Genomic DNA, 18124 nt, shown 5'->3' with positions numbered 1-18124 from the left:
GTCTTTCAGTACGCTGAAGGACAACGATGAGCGATGGTTTAACGAAAACTACACGATGTCAGTGCAGTTACACACAACGTTTATCGCTCAAAAGATGGCTTGGAGCTATCTATATTTAAACTATTTGGTATGTGATATTTGGTATCGCTGCAACCATAAATGTTCAATCTATCAAAGTAACGCATTATTTGTCCCGCATAGTAAACGTAGTCAGAAAAAAGAGATGCACAACAAAGGAATTACGCTTTTCTGGGCACCCCATCTCTAAGCAAAAATTGAATGAAAAGTGATCAAATTGTCATATGTACTTAAAAAGTGTACCAATAGAATTCGCTGGACTTCCCACAAAAAAACAAGCCCTCACACAGCTGTGCTTAAAAATTAAAAAGTTATGGCGGTCAGAAAATGGTGTCAGAAGTTTTTCTTTTCCCCAAAGATATTTTGTTAAAAGTAGTACAGCAAAACATAAATATATAAATTCGGTATTGTAATCATACTGACCATTAGAATAAAGTTATGTATTTTCTGCTTCAGTGTCAAAACGCCCGCCGAAAGATGGCAGACTTGCGCTTTCTTTTCCTTTTTAAAAGTTTTTCAGCACAGTATATGTTACTACCTCAGTGGTTAAAATTTGTTTTTGAAAGTGAAGAGGAAAAACTGAAAATGGGAAAAAAAAAACCCGCTGGTACTTAATAGTCTAAAGGGCATTATTCTGATGCATTATCAGCTTTTCAATACGCAGTGTCAGAAAACTGGCACTAGAACCGAGCGTGGGCTTTGCTGTCTGACAGCCAGGCTCCAGTTGCAGGTGCAGGATCAAAGAAACTGCTGAGTCTAGTCATTTAAAACTTTACATGCTGCAGTCAATGCAACTGCAGCATCTAAAAGGCTGACAGAGGCAGAAGGCTCCCTTTGTCACGCATTGGACCCCTGTAATGTTATATTGGGGTCTTAATTGGGTTGCCATGGCACCCAGAGACTTGAAAATGGCCTCTGGGTTTGCCATCTTTGGTGGCCTATAATGCACTGCAATACTGAAGTATTGTAGTGTATTATGCAAACAATCAGACGTACTGACATTCAAGAACCTTAGTGGGATGGGATGAATGAAGACTAGGGCTCATCCCACTAAAAACAAGCCTTCATTGAGAACAATTGATGGAAAAATAAAAATGTTATGGTTCTTGGAATGCAGCGATACAAAAGCAAGTCTAAAAAATGTTTTTAGTGTACAAAAATAGCAAAACAAAAAAAAACAACTTGGTGGTGTTAGAATAGTGCTGACCAGAGAATGTAGTCTCCTTATTCTGCATGCTGAACGCCGTAAAAATGGAATCCATAAACCCTCATGTTGGTATGTCAATGAAAAAATACAGTAATGGCTCTTTCAATAGACCGAAAAAACAAATGACCTGTCACTAAAGGGTTAAGAGTGTTCAGACTAACTTTATGTGAGTTTCCTACAAAGATGTCAACATTTTTGCCACAATTTTTGGTGCAGGGTATCCCATTTAGGCCACGCCCCTTTCCCACTTTATGGGACTTGGCGAAAAGTGTCCGTATGTGTCTAAAGGACAGTAGATGTGGCACAAAGCATGTTTGACTGCTGTCTGGCAGAATTTGCACCAGAAAACTCTCAAATTTTCGACCATAAATAAGCACCTATGTATTTATTCTTGCGATGGTGCTACAGGAAGATGGAACACTTGCTGGCAGAGTCTTTTCCTGAATACAGCAATGAATGTCATTTTTATTTTTTACTTTTAGAAGAGCTGAATTTTGAAGTACTTTATGGTTTTGTGAGCAGTTTTACCTGGGGTAATGCTTTTTTGGATTTGTGACACACAGTCCCATCAATAGTCAGCTTGAGGCCCCGGAAGACACGTCCTGTTACCAGTTTCTACCTTGCTTTTGAATACACAAATTTCAGAGAAAAATAAAGATAAAAAAAATGTATATATATGTATATGTGTGTGTGTGTATATATATATATATATATATGTGTGTGTGTGTGTGTGTATATATATATATATATATATATATATATATATATATATATATATATATATATATATATATATATATATAAATTATAAAAATACGTAATTTATTAGCAAGCTGCTCTGACCTGCATCACAGGTAGAGTTGTTGGCTCGGTTGCATCAATCCAGTCGTGTGGCGACTGCTACATGGGACTGTACCCTTGGGCATTAAGGAGATTTCCCAAAATAATTATTTTAACTGTGGCCCACTAAAAAACAAGCAATAAATACAAAAAAAAAATATTTATTTTTATATATATATATATATATATAATATATATATATATATATATGTGTGTGTATAAAATATTAACACTGTTGTGACACGACTGTTTCATCCAACCTCTTCTTTCTTTCTCTTCTAGACCACCAGAAGCTGGAGCGTGAAGCTCGCATTTGCCGACTTCTGAAACATCCCAATATTGGTAAGTTATAATCTTCTTTATCTATTCATGTATGTATTTTTTTTGCTTCCATCTCTGCAAACAAGCTGTGGTTATTGTTAGTGAAGGCAAACAGGAGCTGTGGATTGACAAGCGTGTGACGTGTGATGAAGAGGACTGATGTTCTAATAAATTGAATGCGCTCCATCAGATGCCGTATTGATTTGCCAGCTTGGAATACAGCCAGAGAAGTTCTGAAAACCTACGTAGATTTTTACTTAAATGTATAGTGTAATAGTAAGACAGATGTATGACTTAAACACCAGGGACTCCTGCTACAGTGGAGACTATAAGATATTACTCCAGTGTTCGGCATCTTGTCTGAATCCCTGGCACTCAACTTACAGAAGATTGAATGTTTCCTACTAAAATATAAAACGGACACAACCGCACCTAGCGGACTTAATTGACTTTTAATTGAGTCCATCAGGTTCCACTAAGGCATTATTTGTAAAAATGTGCTTCCTGAGGCTTTTCGGGAAAGTTGGGTCACAGCCGAGGCATGCTTGGACCACTGCCCATATGTTTGCATTGAATTTTATAGATTTGCCATTCATTCTTCTGGGAAAGGGCCCTCTTACACAGGACGACCTGTCGGGCACAGATGCCCGACAGATCGTCCCAGTGATAATCGTTCCTTGGTTTCTCTACAGTAGCAATGATCGCTCAGTGAATAGAGGTGGAGTGTGGCGGAGATCATTCCTGCCTGCCCATCTCCATTCACAATAAACAGGCAGTCGGTCATAGCTGCCCGCCTGCCTGTTTACTCGGACTGATCCATTGTTCAGTTTTCTACATGCAGATGGCGCAGGAAATACAGATATTTTAAAAAAAAATCTATACTGCATATGACCACCTACGAGCCTCCGTGATCATCCGCAATACAGATTTTGCAGGTAAGCGGGGTCACTAGCTGGGGTCACAGCCGGATTCCGTTGTGGGATCGACTTGGTCATGTGCAGCCGGCCTAAGTGTAGCTGAATAGAATTTGCCACAGCCTGACAGTCTTATTAAATTGTTGTAGAAAGCTGTTGGGGATTGTTGTATAACAGGTGTGATATTGCTGAGCTAGTAGTGCATGGCCATATGTAATACATACTGCACCAGCAGCGGATCTGGCCTAATCTGTACAATTGGCTGTTCGGGGTGGGGGAGCAGGCAGCGCTCACTGGCAGACCGCGAGGAAGGCTTGAAATGGGCTGTGTTTGTTTGTACATTCGGCTATGAAATATGGATCATCTGGTAAGGACAGAAGGCATCTGGTATGCTAGCTTTGGCATGACATTTTTCAATCCTGTCCATAAGGGTGGGTAATAATTGTGGGATACTAATGCTTTCTGCCAAAATGTTTTCTATTGGCTTTCATGCTGATTGCTTGGATCTCAGACTCCGACTAGACAAGATGCTGTTATATTATGAGTTTATCTTGCTGAGCATTGGCAACACTTTCAGAATGCTTTTAATCCCTTTAGGGATGACGCATAGCTGGTTTCACAGGAAGAGGGGCCCTTCAAGTTCCATTTATTTAATGCACTGAGAATTTTATTGGTTAGTGTAGAGAGATGAATGGTGCAGCTGGTAAGAACAGTTGGCTATATGTAACAAGCTCATCTGGGCTTCATGCTATATTAAAAAAAAAAAGTAAATTAAATTTACATCTAGATAGGCGGTAATTGTGCTGCACAATAATCCTGCCCATGGAGGATGTTTTTTGTTACTAGATGTTCACATCAGCAGCTTTTTGTTAGTAATTACAAGTAGTATTCCTTAAGTAGTCACTAACTTTTCAACAAACTTGTGCATATGTGAGAAGTAGCAAAAGCGCAAAGTCACTAACTGAAATTATGTTTTTTTTGTGATGAAAAATCTCTGGCCACGAGGGAACTCCATCCTTTTAATTTGGTATCCACTGACTGATTGTCTTGTGAAATTTATCTTTAGTAGCGTAGGTACCAAGATGGATAAGAGGAAGTGGGGGTGTTCTTGCTGCTGTGTCAGGTTGTCCATTGAAATGTATGATGAGCAAAGGGGGACGGAAAGGGAATCTACCGAAACGAGACAGAGGCAGAGAGATGGCTGCAGCTAATAGCAAGTGCTTTATCTCAGCCCAGTGCTGGATTCACATCTACACTGCTCGGTACTGCTGTCTCATGTCCTCCATGCTGCTGTTTATTTTTGTTTCTCACTGCTCTAAATATTTTAATGTACAACATGTTTGTATACTGTGAGATAATTCATCATGTTGATGGCTCTGAATATTCTCATCTATCATTAGAGAAGTTGTGCTGCTAGAAATGCACATATCAAATTTGTTGCTCGCTACAAAGAAAACATATAGCCAACTAGAAGCACATTGGGGAGATTTACTAATGGAAACATGCAAGTTTTTGGGTGCAAATTATTATACCCGAAAACTGTTGTACATACTTTGTGCTATATTTGTTATGTGTATTAGACACTTTTTGCGACTCATTCGACAAATGGGTGTTATTTCTTAGAAAAGGAGACATGGACTAGATGTAACCAAAAAATGGCTCTAAAAAAAGAGCAATTTTTGTGAACTAAGGCCGCTTTCACACGGCCGTGAAAAACGTGCTAGATTTGTGCAATGTGAGGTGCACATTTCTTGCACAAATATGAACCTCATACTTTTGAATGGGGTCATATACATGAGCTTTTTTTCTCGCATCGTGGTGCGCGAAAAATTTGCAGCATATCCTAACTTTGGGCCTTCCCTTGGAGTGCATTGCCCATTATTTTCAATGGGGATGGAAAATGTATTGCACAACGTGCCATGTGCGTGCAAGTACGATATGAGGTTTCACATCGAAAACAATTGCGCTGGAGGGTCACAACTGTACTGGAGCGATGGGAGGCATTTTTGACAAAAGAGAAACCGCCTCACATCCATAGGGACATCTCATAAGCGTGATATCGGGCTGAGTTTCACAGCCCGATATCACGGTCACTGTGTGTAAGTAGCCTTTGCCAACACACAGGTGAGTCAAGGCAGTCTGAAAATCCAACAGATTTTCTGCTGTCGGGGTCCCCTTCTGTGTTCTCCGTAGTTCCGTGCCAGCTGCCCGGCACTTGTCAAGCCGACAGGATTTTTTCCTAGTGACGGGGTTTGAGGACCCTGCCTCCAGCAAGACTTTGCTCTTTTTGTGACAGCCGACTCAGCCAATCGGAGCAGTCTCCTTGGGAGGCGGGGATTTCAATCTCTGTCACTAGCAATACATGCTTTGCTGGCTTGACAAGTGCTAGGTGAGTATGGATTGTGTAGCTAGGGCATTTAGCGCTGCCAAAAACACGGTACCAAGTTGTGCCACGTTTACAACAGCGCTGAAACCGCTGCCCATTCATTTCCATGGACAGCGCAGAGCTGAAAACGTGCAAAGATAGAACATGCATCACTGTCAAAGCACAATGTTTTGACGCTTGTGTGAGCAGCCCCATTGAAATGAATGGGAGCGTCGTACAGCATTTAGCGCAGCGCTGAAAAAGCAGTGCTAAACGCTGTACAAAAACGTCAGTGAGAGGGAGGCCTTAGAAATTGGAAAATATGTTACAACTTTATCTCAATAGTAATAGTGGCTACTAGAAGCTTCTTGTACCGACTATTAAGTCCTCAATGCCAGCGTTCCCCCAGAAGTAATCTTTGCTGTGCATTCAGATGGCAGCACATTCGTTAACCTGATCTAGAAGCAGCTTGCCATCATTACTCCAGCAGCCTCTAATTTTACTAGTCGGTGTCCTTCACATACGTGGAGCTCGGTGATTGGCTCAGACAGCTGTCAGACTGATGCCTACAGATTTTTTGCACTCAGCTGTCAAAACAGTTATTACGGATGTCACATTAATACTCCGTGCAACAGACAGTTTAATTCACACACTGGAGTAAAACACACGCCTTTTGTCTTCGGTTCTTTATGTCAGTGTAATTATTTGAAACAGTCTCCTTATTTCCTGACTCCTTTACTTAGCAGAATGTCCTCCCACCACCATTTAAATTGAGTTTAGTAGCAGATTATTCATCAAACTTGTCATTTATTGCATATAATGTTACACATCTGGACCTTAGATGGATTTCCGGGGGTTAAAGAAAAGAGTACAGAGAATCCGTACAATCTAAAACCTTTTCCTAGGCTTACCTGCTAGAAGATGCTATGATCAGATGTCACTTTGTTTCCTTTTTACATTAGAACGTGTCGCCCACAAGGACATTGTGTTACAATGCTGCCTTTTATGTTGCAGGGATAAAGTGGACAAGTGTTGCAGGACCAAGCCTTTGTGGCGGTCAGCAGACAGTGTTGTAGAAAACAACCATATTTATTACTCTACAGTTTTGGGCTACTTTGTTACGTATCTAGGGCGGAAATACATTTAATTGGCCATTTATCCCCTTTCTCAGTCAGTGTTAGCCTGTCGATAGAAACAGCCAAGAGGTCACATTTACTTGTTTCTCGTGATACCGCTAACAGTGAAACCCCTTTTTCTTGGTAACAGTGGGAGTCCGATGGATGAGCCCCCTCCCTCTGTCCGCCTATTACATGTTTGTTAAAGGGCTAAATAGTGGAAATTGAAGGTCTTTTCGGTTTCCGCTATTAGAGCAAGTGCCCCACTGTTATCCGACAGCCAAACACCCTCTCCCCCTGACACAGGAGACCCGCACTGGGCTTCTAACGCAGCACCGTCTTTTAATGGCGTTGCAGATTAAAGCACCTTAACGGCCACCGTCAACACACGTGCAGTCATTAAGGGGTTAAGGAGTATTGATGACAATATTAGCTCTGTTCACTAAATATAGTGTTTATGCTGATTACAGAACATTCGCTCCTGATCATTAGGCCGTGTAAAAGGACTTTAATCTGTGTGTGGCCTTGATGGATTTCATCAGCACGAAAGAAGGCCAGGCTCACACGAGTGGATTGGATTCCGCATTAACTGTACTGCGGATGACCGTGGAGGCTCACCGGCGGTCATACGCAGTACCGTATTTTAAAATTTGTTTTCCCTGTGCCATAGCTTAGCAATGACGTGGGTACCCCGCAGCCCTTATGCTATGTTAATTGCGTATGGGCTTCGGGTTGGACGGCCCCTATTGACCTCAATGGAGGCTGGCTGTGCAGATTCTGGGACAAAATATAGTATGCTGCAATTTTTCCTCCACCCGTGGAATACACAATTCACTCGTATCTGCTAGTGTGAAGGAAAAATTTAAATGCCATGTCTTTCAATGCCTGCGTTTAACCGCCGATCTTCCGCTCTGACAGCGATCGCGGAATCCCCAATACAAATCTGCCAGTGTGACCGGATTTAAATGATTTATAAGGCAAAGCATAAAGATAAAGTTACCAATTAGAAAAGAATGAACTAATGGGAATACTGTGGGCATGGATTTAGTGGATGTGCGTGTGTAAATGATCAGCATGCAGCTCCATTCGCTCTGGTTCCTGAGTTTACAGTCCAGAGACCTTGATATTTTAGTGGTGGTACATGGTGTTCCTGGGAAGTACAAGATTTTGGACTTCTTTTCACTTTGGCTGGATGCTGCTTGCATATAGGTTAGTATGTGCACACTTCCACCAAGTCATTTCTACTTAGCTTTCTTACTTGATGGTGTCGTCTTTCGACCAGTGAATATGAGCGACCGTTCTCTTCGTATAGCCCCTACATGGAGAATTCGGCACATCATTTGGCAGAGCACAGAATCTAAAAATAATTAAATGGAAAATACTGTAGCTGTTGAAACTACATAGAAAATTGATCATGTCTTGCGCGCTAGGTGTAGTTTTATGGTCTTCTCTGTGATACAAGCATTGTGTACCCCTTGGTCTGGCTGGTGTCATGCGTCATTGTACTTGTGATCAAACATACACAGCTTGTGATGGAAAAGAGGTTGTCCAGTTGTAAACTATTGATGGCTCATCAGGATACGCTATCGATCAGCTAGGGGCTTTTACCCGGGACTCCTGTTGATCAGTTGTTCACGGGGGCAATGAGCTTATGCATTGAGCTGACTTTTGAAGGAAGCAGACAGCTCTGTTCCCATTGCAGTGGCCTTGCTTGGTATTACACACAAAACTCTTTCACTTAAATTCATGTAATAGCAAGCCTCACCACTGCGGTGGGGATGGAACAATCTGTTTTCTGCAGAAATTAGCTTGGTGCACAAGCACACTGGCCTAGCAAACTATTGATGGCATATTAGTAGGAGAAGCCACAAATAGTAGATCAGCAGGGGGCTGCTGCGCTGTATTGTCGCCAATCGGCTATGAGCTCAGTTTGCAACGGGACAACCCCTTTTTAATTGGGGTTCCAGAGTTTGTTTTTGATTCCCAAATGTAAACATCTGAAGGCATCTTACTTTACAGATCTAAAATCTTTCAGGTCCGTGCATATCCTGACTTCCAGTTTATCTATTAATCCAGTTACGTTCTGCTGTCTCACATGTGAACAGATCCAATAATAAAACTATTATGTCCTCCTATGCCATAATCGTATGTTCCTGCAAAATTATTGAATTGTAAAACAAAAATGAGTTGCTTAATACAGGCAACTGTATGAAAGGGGTTGTCTAGTTGATGGCTTATTCTTGGGATAGACCATTAATAATATATCGGTGGGGTCCCATCAAGTGAGCTCGTACACCGAATTAATTTCTGAAGGATATCAACCACTTTGTTCCCACTACAGTGACCTAGCTTGCTATTACAGGCAAATATTAAATTGACTTAAAAAGCCTGCAATTCCAACCTTGGCCACTGCAGTGGGAACAGAGCTGTCTGCTTTCTGCAGAAATCTGCTCAACTCTCGAGTACACCAGCCCAGAGAACTGTTGATTTAGTTAGAGCCCTTGGTAATAAACTACCACCAATCTAGTATCGATGAGACAACCTTAGGATAGGCAATCTATAGCTTACAACTGGACAACCCCTTGAAGGCTGTTTCCATTTATGGAATTCAATATTTTTGGAATTCAAGAGTCCTGAGTAGCAATTTGTTAGGATGGGATGGCATAAGCTTGGGAAAGACACTTAACCTGGTGTGAATATAACTTTAAAGTGATTTTCCAGGCAAATACTACTGATAAGCCTTCTGCTTGGAATCCCCGTCGATCAGCTGATTGCCCGGCCCACTGCCAGTGCAGTGGGGCCCGACATCATCATTGAAGTCAGAGGTGAAGTATCATAGAGGGACTCATACCCATTTGAAAACAGTGAGAGCAGAAGCCTCTTATTACAAATTGGTACTTCTGGCTCCGACACAAAAGTCAGATGCGGAAGTAACATAGTAACATTGTAACATAGTTCGTAAGGCTGAATGAAGACAATGTCCATCTAGTCCAGCCTGTTAGCCTCCTGTTTTGTTGATCCAGAGGAAGGCAAAAAACCCCAAGAGCAGAAGCCAATTAGCCCTTTTGGGGAAAACATTCCTTCCTGACTCCCTAATGGCAATCAGACTGTTCCCTGGATCAACCCCTAATAGTTCCTACCTGCCTGTATACCCGGATTAACAATTAACCTTAGATTTATAGCCTACAATATACTTCCTCTCCAGAAAGACATCAAGTCCCCTTTTAAACTCCTCTATGGATTTTGCCATCACTACGTCCTCGGGCAGTGGGTTCCACAGTCTAACTGCTCTAACAGTAAAGAAACCTTTTCTATGGCCGCCTGCAGACGAGCAGGTCGGATCCGGTGGCGAGAATTCTCGCCGCGGGACCCGACCCGAGCGCCTGCAGGGACGAGCGCGTACTCACCCGCGCCCGGCGGCCCCGGCTCTTTCATGTGCCGGCTGCCGGGCAGCCAGCGCATGCGCAGACCGGAGCCGCCGGCTGCGTGAGTGACGTTTCTGTGCGAGGCTCTGCGAGCCCCGCACAAAAATAGGACATGCCGCGGTTTGTTTCAAACCGCGGCCGTCTGCATAGGAGTGCGTTTGTTAACGCAATCCTATGCAGGCTTTGAGCAGCGGAAATCCCGCGGGATTTCCGCCCGTGTGCAGGCGGCCTATGTTGGTGATGAAACCTGCATTCTTCTAAGCGTAGCGGATGCCCTCTTGTTACCGTTGCAGTCCTGGGTATAAACAGATCCTGGGAGAGATCCTTGTATTGTCCCCTCATGTACTTATACATGGTTATTTGGTCGCCCCTTAACCTTCTTTCTTCTAGAGTAAATAATCCCAATTTGGATAGCCTCTCTGGGTATTCCAGTTCCATCATTCCATGTATTAATTTAGTTGCCCTTCTTTGAACCCCCTCCAATACCTTAACATCTTTCCTGAGCACCGGTGTCCAGAACTGTACGCAGTATTCCATGTGGGGCCTGACTAGTGCCTTATATAGTGGGAGGATAATGTTCTCGCCCCTCACCCCTATATGTCTTTTAATGCATCCCAAAACTTTATTTGCCTTTGCAGCAGCTGATTGGCATTGGTTACTCCAGTTTAGTCTACTATCCACTAGTACCCCCAGGTCCTTTTCCATATCACTTTTCCCTAGCGGTACCCCACGAAGTGAATATTGGTAACATCCATTTTTGTCGCCCATGTGAATAATCTTACATTTATCAACATTGAACTTCATTTGCCATTTTTCTGCCCAAGCCCCCAGCTTATCCAGGTCAGTTTGTAGCCGCACATTGTCCTCCGTTGTATTTATTATATTGTATAATTTTGTGTCATCTGCAAACATTGAAATTTTGCTGTGTAATAGTCAGCTCCCCATTTATTTCTGTAGGCGTGAAAACCTCTATGATGCTTCTGTCTCCAACCCCGCTGATGACATCTGGCCCTGCTGCACTGACAGCGGGCCAGGCAATCAACTGATTTCATGAGATCCCTAGCGGCACATTCCTAGCGATTAACTATTAAATGGGTACTAGAATACATCGGTGTGGGAGTGGAAGCTGCTGCTCCGACCCCTGTGTAGTGGGCGGCGCTTGTAATTGCATGTGCAGCTTTCATTGATTTCAATGAGAGCTGCGCCTGCAATTATGAGTATCGGGCACTACACTGGGGTCGGAGCAGAGGCTTCTGCTCCTACCCCGGTGTATTACAGCTCTGCCTGGAAAACCCGTTTAACCCCTTAGTGACGGAGCTTTTTTGCTTTTTTCCATTTTTGTTTTTTCCTACTCTCTTTTAAAAAATCGTAGCTCCTTTATTTATCCATCGACGTCGCTGTATGAGGGCTTGGTTTTTGCGGGATGAGTTGTATTTTTCAATGGCACTATTTATTGTACCATATAATTTACTGAAAAACTTTTTAAAAATTCTTAGCGGAGAGAAATGGAAAAAAAACATTCCACCATCTTTCGGTGCGTCCTGTTTCTACAGCACAAAAATTGCAACAAAAACGACCTGATATTTTTATTCTAAGGGTCAGTACGATTAGTACGATACCAAACTTGTATAGTATTTTTTTTGCTGTAGTACTTTAATTTTTTTTTTTTTTAAGATATAAAATTTTTAAATCATTAAAAATCAATATCAATAAATCATTTTGTGCGCGCAATACCTTTTATTTTTTCGTCGACGTAGTTGAGCAAGGGCTCATTTTTTGCGGGATGTCCTGAAGTTTCCGATAGTATCAATTTGGAATAGATACGACTTTTTGATCGCTTTTTATTGCGTTTTTTCTGGGAGACAGGGTAACTAAAAAAGTGTATTTCTGGCGTTCTTTATTTTTTTTTTCAGACGACGTTCACCGTGCGGGAAAAATAATGTACTACTTTGATAGATCTGACTTTTACGGACGCGGCGATATGAAATACATATTTTTATTTTATGATTTTGATTTTTTAATAATGGATATGGCAAAAGGGGGGTGATTTAAACTTTTATAACTTTTTTTTAACAATTAAAAAAACTTTATTGATTATTTTTTTTACATTACTTTGAAGTCCCCCTGGGGGACTTTAACATGCGATGCTTTGATCGCTCCTGCTATAGCATTACATCATACTGCTTTTTTACAGGCAGTCTTTCAAGCCACCCTGTGTGGATGGCTTGATAGGCAGTCTGCTAAGGCAGCCCTGGGGCCATTCATTAGGCCCCCGGTTGCCATGACACCTGCACGGCTCCCCCGATCTCACCGCGGGGGGGCCGTGCGGGACCCCCGAACAGCGTTCGGGGGATTTAAATGCCGCTGTCAGAATTGACAGCGGCATTTAAAGGGTTAATAGCCGCGAACGGCCGAGCGCAGCGATTGCCCGCGGGTGTCAGCTGTAATAAACAGCTGATACCCGCGCTGTATGGAGGGAGATAGCGCCGCTACCTCCCTCCATACACGTCCTGCAACAGCAGGACGTAGTTTTACGATAGGGCTGTCACTAAGGGGTTAATGACCTATTCTGAGGGTAGGTCATTAAAACGTAGATGCATGAAATTACTATGTGGCTTGCATAGGTATGTGCACCCTATTTTAACGTATGTGATGTTGATAAATCACACCATATTATGCATATTATACTCTTCAAGGTATTTTCTGCCTTCTTATCCATCTGTCTCCTACTCTAGGTCTCTTGCCAGACATTGCCTTGCTCATGGTGTGTGATGGCTCAGGCGTTCTGGCAGTAAACACAGATCAGCATAATGTTTGTATACTTCACGATTACATCTGAAATTAGATGTTTGCCATTTTTTTTATTGGAATGGATTATAACAACCTAAGCTAGAGAAAGCATGTTTGATCTTCACATAGATTTGTATTTTTTCATTTCAAAGGAGCTTTCATCATCAAAGGGCCATTTCTTATAATTAAGCTGGGGAGCACTTTGCTGATAAAGAAAGTTTGTGAAGTATGGAGTAAGGATCTGCTATTGAATTACTATTCTAAAGTAATTACATACAAATAAGACACGTAAAATAGGCTTCCGTCTGGAATCATAGGTGATTTATCGCTTAGGTTTCCAAGGAAATACTGCTATAGTACCACAATCTTTATTCTATGAGAAACTGGAAGTCCCTGGTGTTAAAAGTACCGTAGTTTTCTGGGACTTTAATATTGGTGGATCTATCCTTGGGATGGGCCAGCAATATCAGATCAGTGGATTGGTGGAGTCTAACTTTTGACGCCTCCCAATTTGGCTGAATGAAGGGGAAGAGCTCTGTGGCCTCTTCGCTGTTTACCAGGCACAGTTCTGTCTATTTTGTAGTGGTTGAACCTGGTATTTACAGTAAATTACAGTTTAGTCCCGTTCAAGTGAAAGGCACTGAGCAGTAGTACCAGCCACTGATCCTGGAAAATGTGTGTAGGTATACCTGGAAAATAATGAGGAGGCCACAGTGTGGGTGGAAGTGATCAGCAGGTGCCGGGAGCCTGACCCCACTGATCTGATATGGATTGCCTATCCTAAGGATACACCACCCATATTAAAGTCTTTGGAAAACTCCTTTAAAAGACCATCTGGAGCCATAGATATTAGGCTAGGGCTACACTGCTGCTCACCAAAATTGAGATTGTTTCTCTTTTTTCATTAGGAAACATTAATGTTCTAGTTAAAGGGGTTGTACAGCAATTGCAAGTTATCCCCTATTCTGTGGATAGGGCAAAGCTTGCTGATTGGTGGGGGTCTTATCATTGAGACCCTTCCAACCAATATCAAACGAGGGTCCTATGTCCCCCATCCTCCTCACTGCGGAGTTACTGTACCCTCTGCAGTGAGGAAGAGACTGAATGAAGTGCTGGTCTAGCAAGCGCACTAGCTCTCTACTCACTTTCAATAAGACTGTAGAGATACCTACAGCTATTTCTGTCAGCCCTTTTGAAAGGCATGGGGTGCCAACTGCGCATGCTTAGCCCTGGTGATGGGCAGAGCAGGACATGAGATTGCCATTCTCAGGATCAGCGGGCATCTCAGTGGTGAGTCCTCCACTGATTAGCAAGTTATTCCCTTTCCTGTGGATAGGAGATAACCTGTATTCTGGACAACCCTTTTAAGTTTACAATAAAGTGTTAGAATGTTTGTGTGGTTCACCGCGGAAGCAATATCTCTGAAATGAAAGATTCTAAAATAAAAAAATGGTCCTATATTTGCAGAATAGCGTACCACTGATGGGAACAACTTTAGATTTAGCAGAATTGAATGAAAAGCAGCCAGGATGTTAAGTGCTTGTCCAGAGCTACTAAAAAAATCAGCTGCTGTTCCCGGAAGAGCACCACATTTGTGGTATTTCTGGTATTGTAGTAACGTTCATTCTCTTGTATGGGGCTGAGATGCAGTACCAGACACATGGACAGCTATAGCAGTTTTTTTGGAAAAATTATAGATAAGTTTCTTCTGCTTCTTGACAAAACCTCTTAAAGAGGAACACCGTGGTGATTCTCCTGCCTCTTGTGTGGACACCATTTAAAGCATCATCCTACTTAAACTCTGCCATTGAAAACACCAGTTCATCAACCTGGGACAGTGTTGGACTGATAATAGTGTGCCTGCACTAGGATCAATCTAGTTGGATTTGTATGCATCCAATTTTTTTCCACAATATAATCCGCAACAAGGCCTTCTGCCGACACCTATGCTGATAACACCTTAGGACTCGTATGCCTATTGACCAAAGTGGGCAAGTTGAAGGGGTTGCACCAATATCTAACGTTATGCCCTATCTACAGGATAGGTGATAAGTTTGATCATTGGGGGTCCAATCGTTGAGACCTCCCACAATCCTGAGAATGGGGGTTCCGATGGTCCCTGCATGAATGAAGGTGAGGTCATGCAAGTGCGCTGCCACTCCATTCATTGCAATTACTACATCTGAAATGACTGAGCACTCCTATTTAGCAATTTCTGGCTCTGTCGTTGAAATGAAAGGAATGGAGACGCACACATGTGCAACCTCCGCTCTGTTCATGCAGGGAGCATCTGGTTCTTTATGATCGGTGGACACCCACCAATCCAAACCATCACCAATCATAAACTTATCCTCTTTCCTGTGCATAGGGAATAACTTTACATCTTGGTACAACACCCTTAAAGGGGTTTGCCTATGAAACAAACTTATGCAGTGTTCACAGCATAGATGATGCATTTTAAATGGTAAGGTCTGAGTGCTGGGATCTCACAATCATGAGAACCGTGGTCTTGAGTGCCCACAAAGGAATGGCGCAGTGCTCACGAATGCAAGCCTGTTTGTGTCTTAATCACCAAGCCAAATGTTGGGAAACTGGTATGTGTCACTTTAGCAGAGAATAACTCTATAAAGGTTTTGCACATCCAAGTATCCCTGACTTTGTTTTTGTTGTCATCACAGACTACTGTATTTATGTGGTAAAAGTAGGCCAATACGGTTTTAAACATATTTATTGCCAAAAAACCCCCCCAAAAAAACAAAATTAAGTAAAACTTTAAAAAATGTATGTGTTTTCATATTTTTAACCTAAATATGTCAAATATGTTTAGATATAGATTTCTATTGGTGTAATTTATTTGGAAGCGCATTTTAAAAATTTAGCGAGTTTTCGAGCACTTTGAGAGACTTAATTTAATATTTATTTTTAAACTATTTTATATTTTATTTTTAATTTATATAAATGGTATTGATTATTAAATTATCTAATGATGTAATAAAATGTAAGGACATGTTGACGCGTAGCGTAACTGGTGCAGGTTTTCTGCAGCAGAAAATCTGAGCATAACTCGGTGTCAAATTCCATGCTACAACAATGGTGTGGCTTTTGATGCGGATTTTGGTGTGGATGTGCAATGACGTACCTGGTACGTCATGGAGCGTCGGGGTATGTATGAAGAGAGGTTGCGATGCAACCTCTCTTCATACAGTGCGGGCATCAGCTGTTTATAACAGCTGACACCCGCGGGCAATAGCCGCGAGCGGCCGCACGGCCGATCGCGGCTATTAACCATTTAAATGCCGCTGTCAATTCTGACAGCGGCATTTAAATCCCCCGAACGATGTTCGGGGGTCCCGCACGGCCCCCCCGCGGTGAGATCGGGAGAGCCGTGCAGGTGTCATGGCAGCCGGGGGCCTAATGAAAGGCCCCAGGGCTGCCTTAGCAGACTGCCTATCAAGCCGTCCCCGTGGGGTGGCTTCATAGGCTGCCTGTCAAAAAGCAATATGACGTAATGCTATAGCATTACGTCATACTGCAGGAGCGATCAAAGCATCGCATCTTAAAGTCCCCCAGGGGGACTTCAAAGTAAAGTAAAAAAAAATCAATAAAGTTTTTTTTTAATTGAAAAAAAAAAAAAGTTGTAAAAGTTTAAATCACCCCCCTTTTGCCATATCTATTATTAAAAAATCTAAATAATAAATAAAAAATATGTATTTGGTATCGCCGCGTCCGTAAAAGTCCGAACTATCAAAGTACCACATAATTTTTCCTGCACGGTGAACGTCGTTCGAAAAAAGAAATGAAGAACGCCAGAAATGCATTTTTTTAGTTACCCTGTCTCCCAGAAAAAACGCAATAAAAAGCGATCAAAAAGTCGTATGTATTCCAAAATGGTACTATCAGAAACTACAGGACATCCCGCAAAAAATGAAACCTTGCTCAACTACGTCGACGGAAAAATAAAAAAGTTATTGCGCGCACAAAATGACCGCAGAAAATAATTGAAAAAATTTTTATGTCTTTAAAAAAAAAAAAGAGGAGTATAGTAAAAAAAAACCTACCGTATACAAGTTTGGCATCGTAGTAATCGTACCGACCCATAGAATAAAGTTATCATGTCGTTTTTGTTGCCATTTGTGCGCCGTAGAAGCAAGACGCACTAAAAGATGGCAAAATGTTGTTTTTTTTTTCATTTTACTCCACTTAGAATTTTTTTAAAGTTTTTTAGTACATTATATGGTACTTTAAATAGCACCATTGAAAAATACAACTCGTCCCGCAAAAAACAAGCCCTCACACAGTGACGTGGATGGATAAATAAAGGAGTTATGATTTTTTTAAAGGGGGGAGGAAAAAACGAAAATGGAAAAAGAAAAATGCCCGCGTCATTAAGGGGTTAAAATCTGCACCCCTAAATATGGTATAGATTTTATTGCAGATCATCACCAAAATCCGCTGTGTGTGAACATGCACATCAAAATTTACATTTATTTTTACAGAAATTATTAAAAATTAAGCTTACTCTATGCAATCACCTATACTTACCACATATTTTAGGTGATTGCAATAGAAGGGCTTAATTTGGGGTTTATTGTGTTTCCCAGTGCTTTCAGCGGGAAAGAGAGAGGCTGTTACAGCTCTGAAATGCCAGGAAGGTTTGTTACTACAACAAACTTTTCGATCTAGCGCTACAAGTGGCTGTCACTCTGATAACGTCATTGGGACCTAATTGGTTTAGGTCCTGATGAGGGCATCCTAATCAACAGACTGTTTAGGGTGTTTCACCCGCTCAGGAGGATGTGGTTGCCTGCTGAGTGAAGAACATACATTTCTGTTGTTGCTGCACAGAGGCCAGCAACCTTTAATGTAAATTTTCAATGGGCGGCCACAAAGTGGTTAATATAGTACAGAAACACCGCTTTAATGAAAACAGGATGAAACTTTTCCAGTGCTAAAAATGCGTGACAAAGTACATACTCTGAATCTGCACCTTTATTAATTTTACTAGGGAATTTCATAAATAGCCATTATAAATGTGATATTATCAAAATAGCTTCCTTTACAAGCAAAGG

The 18124-nt window shown here is 41.8% G+C and overlaps 1 protein-coding gene across 7 annotated transcripts in view; it reads left to right on the top strand.

The window, feature by feature from the left end:
- CAMK2G (calcium/calmodulin dependent protein kinase II gamma) overlaps positions 1 to 18124 on the top strand; it is a 287378-nt gene that overhangs the window by 123170 nt on the left and 146084 nt on the right. For all 7 annotated transcript variants that reach the window (XM_066600521.1, XM_066600518.1, XM_066600516.1 and 4 more), the window contains exon 3: positions 2408 to 2467. In XM_066600521.1, the coding sequence (XP_066456618.1) occupies positions 2408 to 2467 (60 nt within the window). The remainder of the gene's footprint in view (positions 1 to 2407; positions 2468 to 18124) is intronic.

The sequence above is a fragment of the Eleutherodactylus coqui genome, chromosome 4 (assembly GCF_035609145.1).
Source record: "Eleutherodactylus coqui strain aEleCoq1 chromosome 4, aEleCoq1.hap1, whole genome shotgun sequence".
NCBI lineage: Eukaryota > Metazoa > Chordata > Amphibia > Anura > Eleutherodactylidae > Eleutherodactylus > Eleutherodactylus coqui.
The sequence above is the reverse complement of the archived record's forward strand: the minus strand, read 5'-3'. Positions and strand labels throughout refer to the sequence as shown.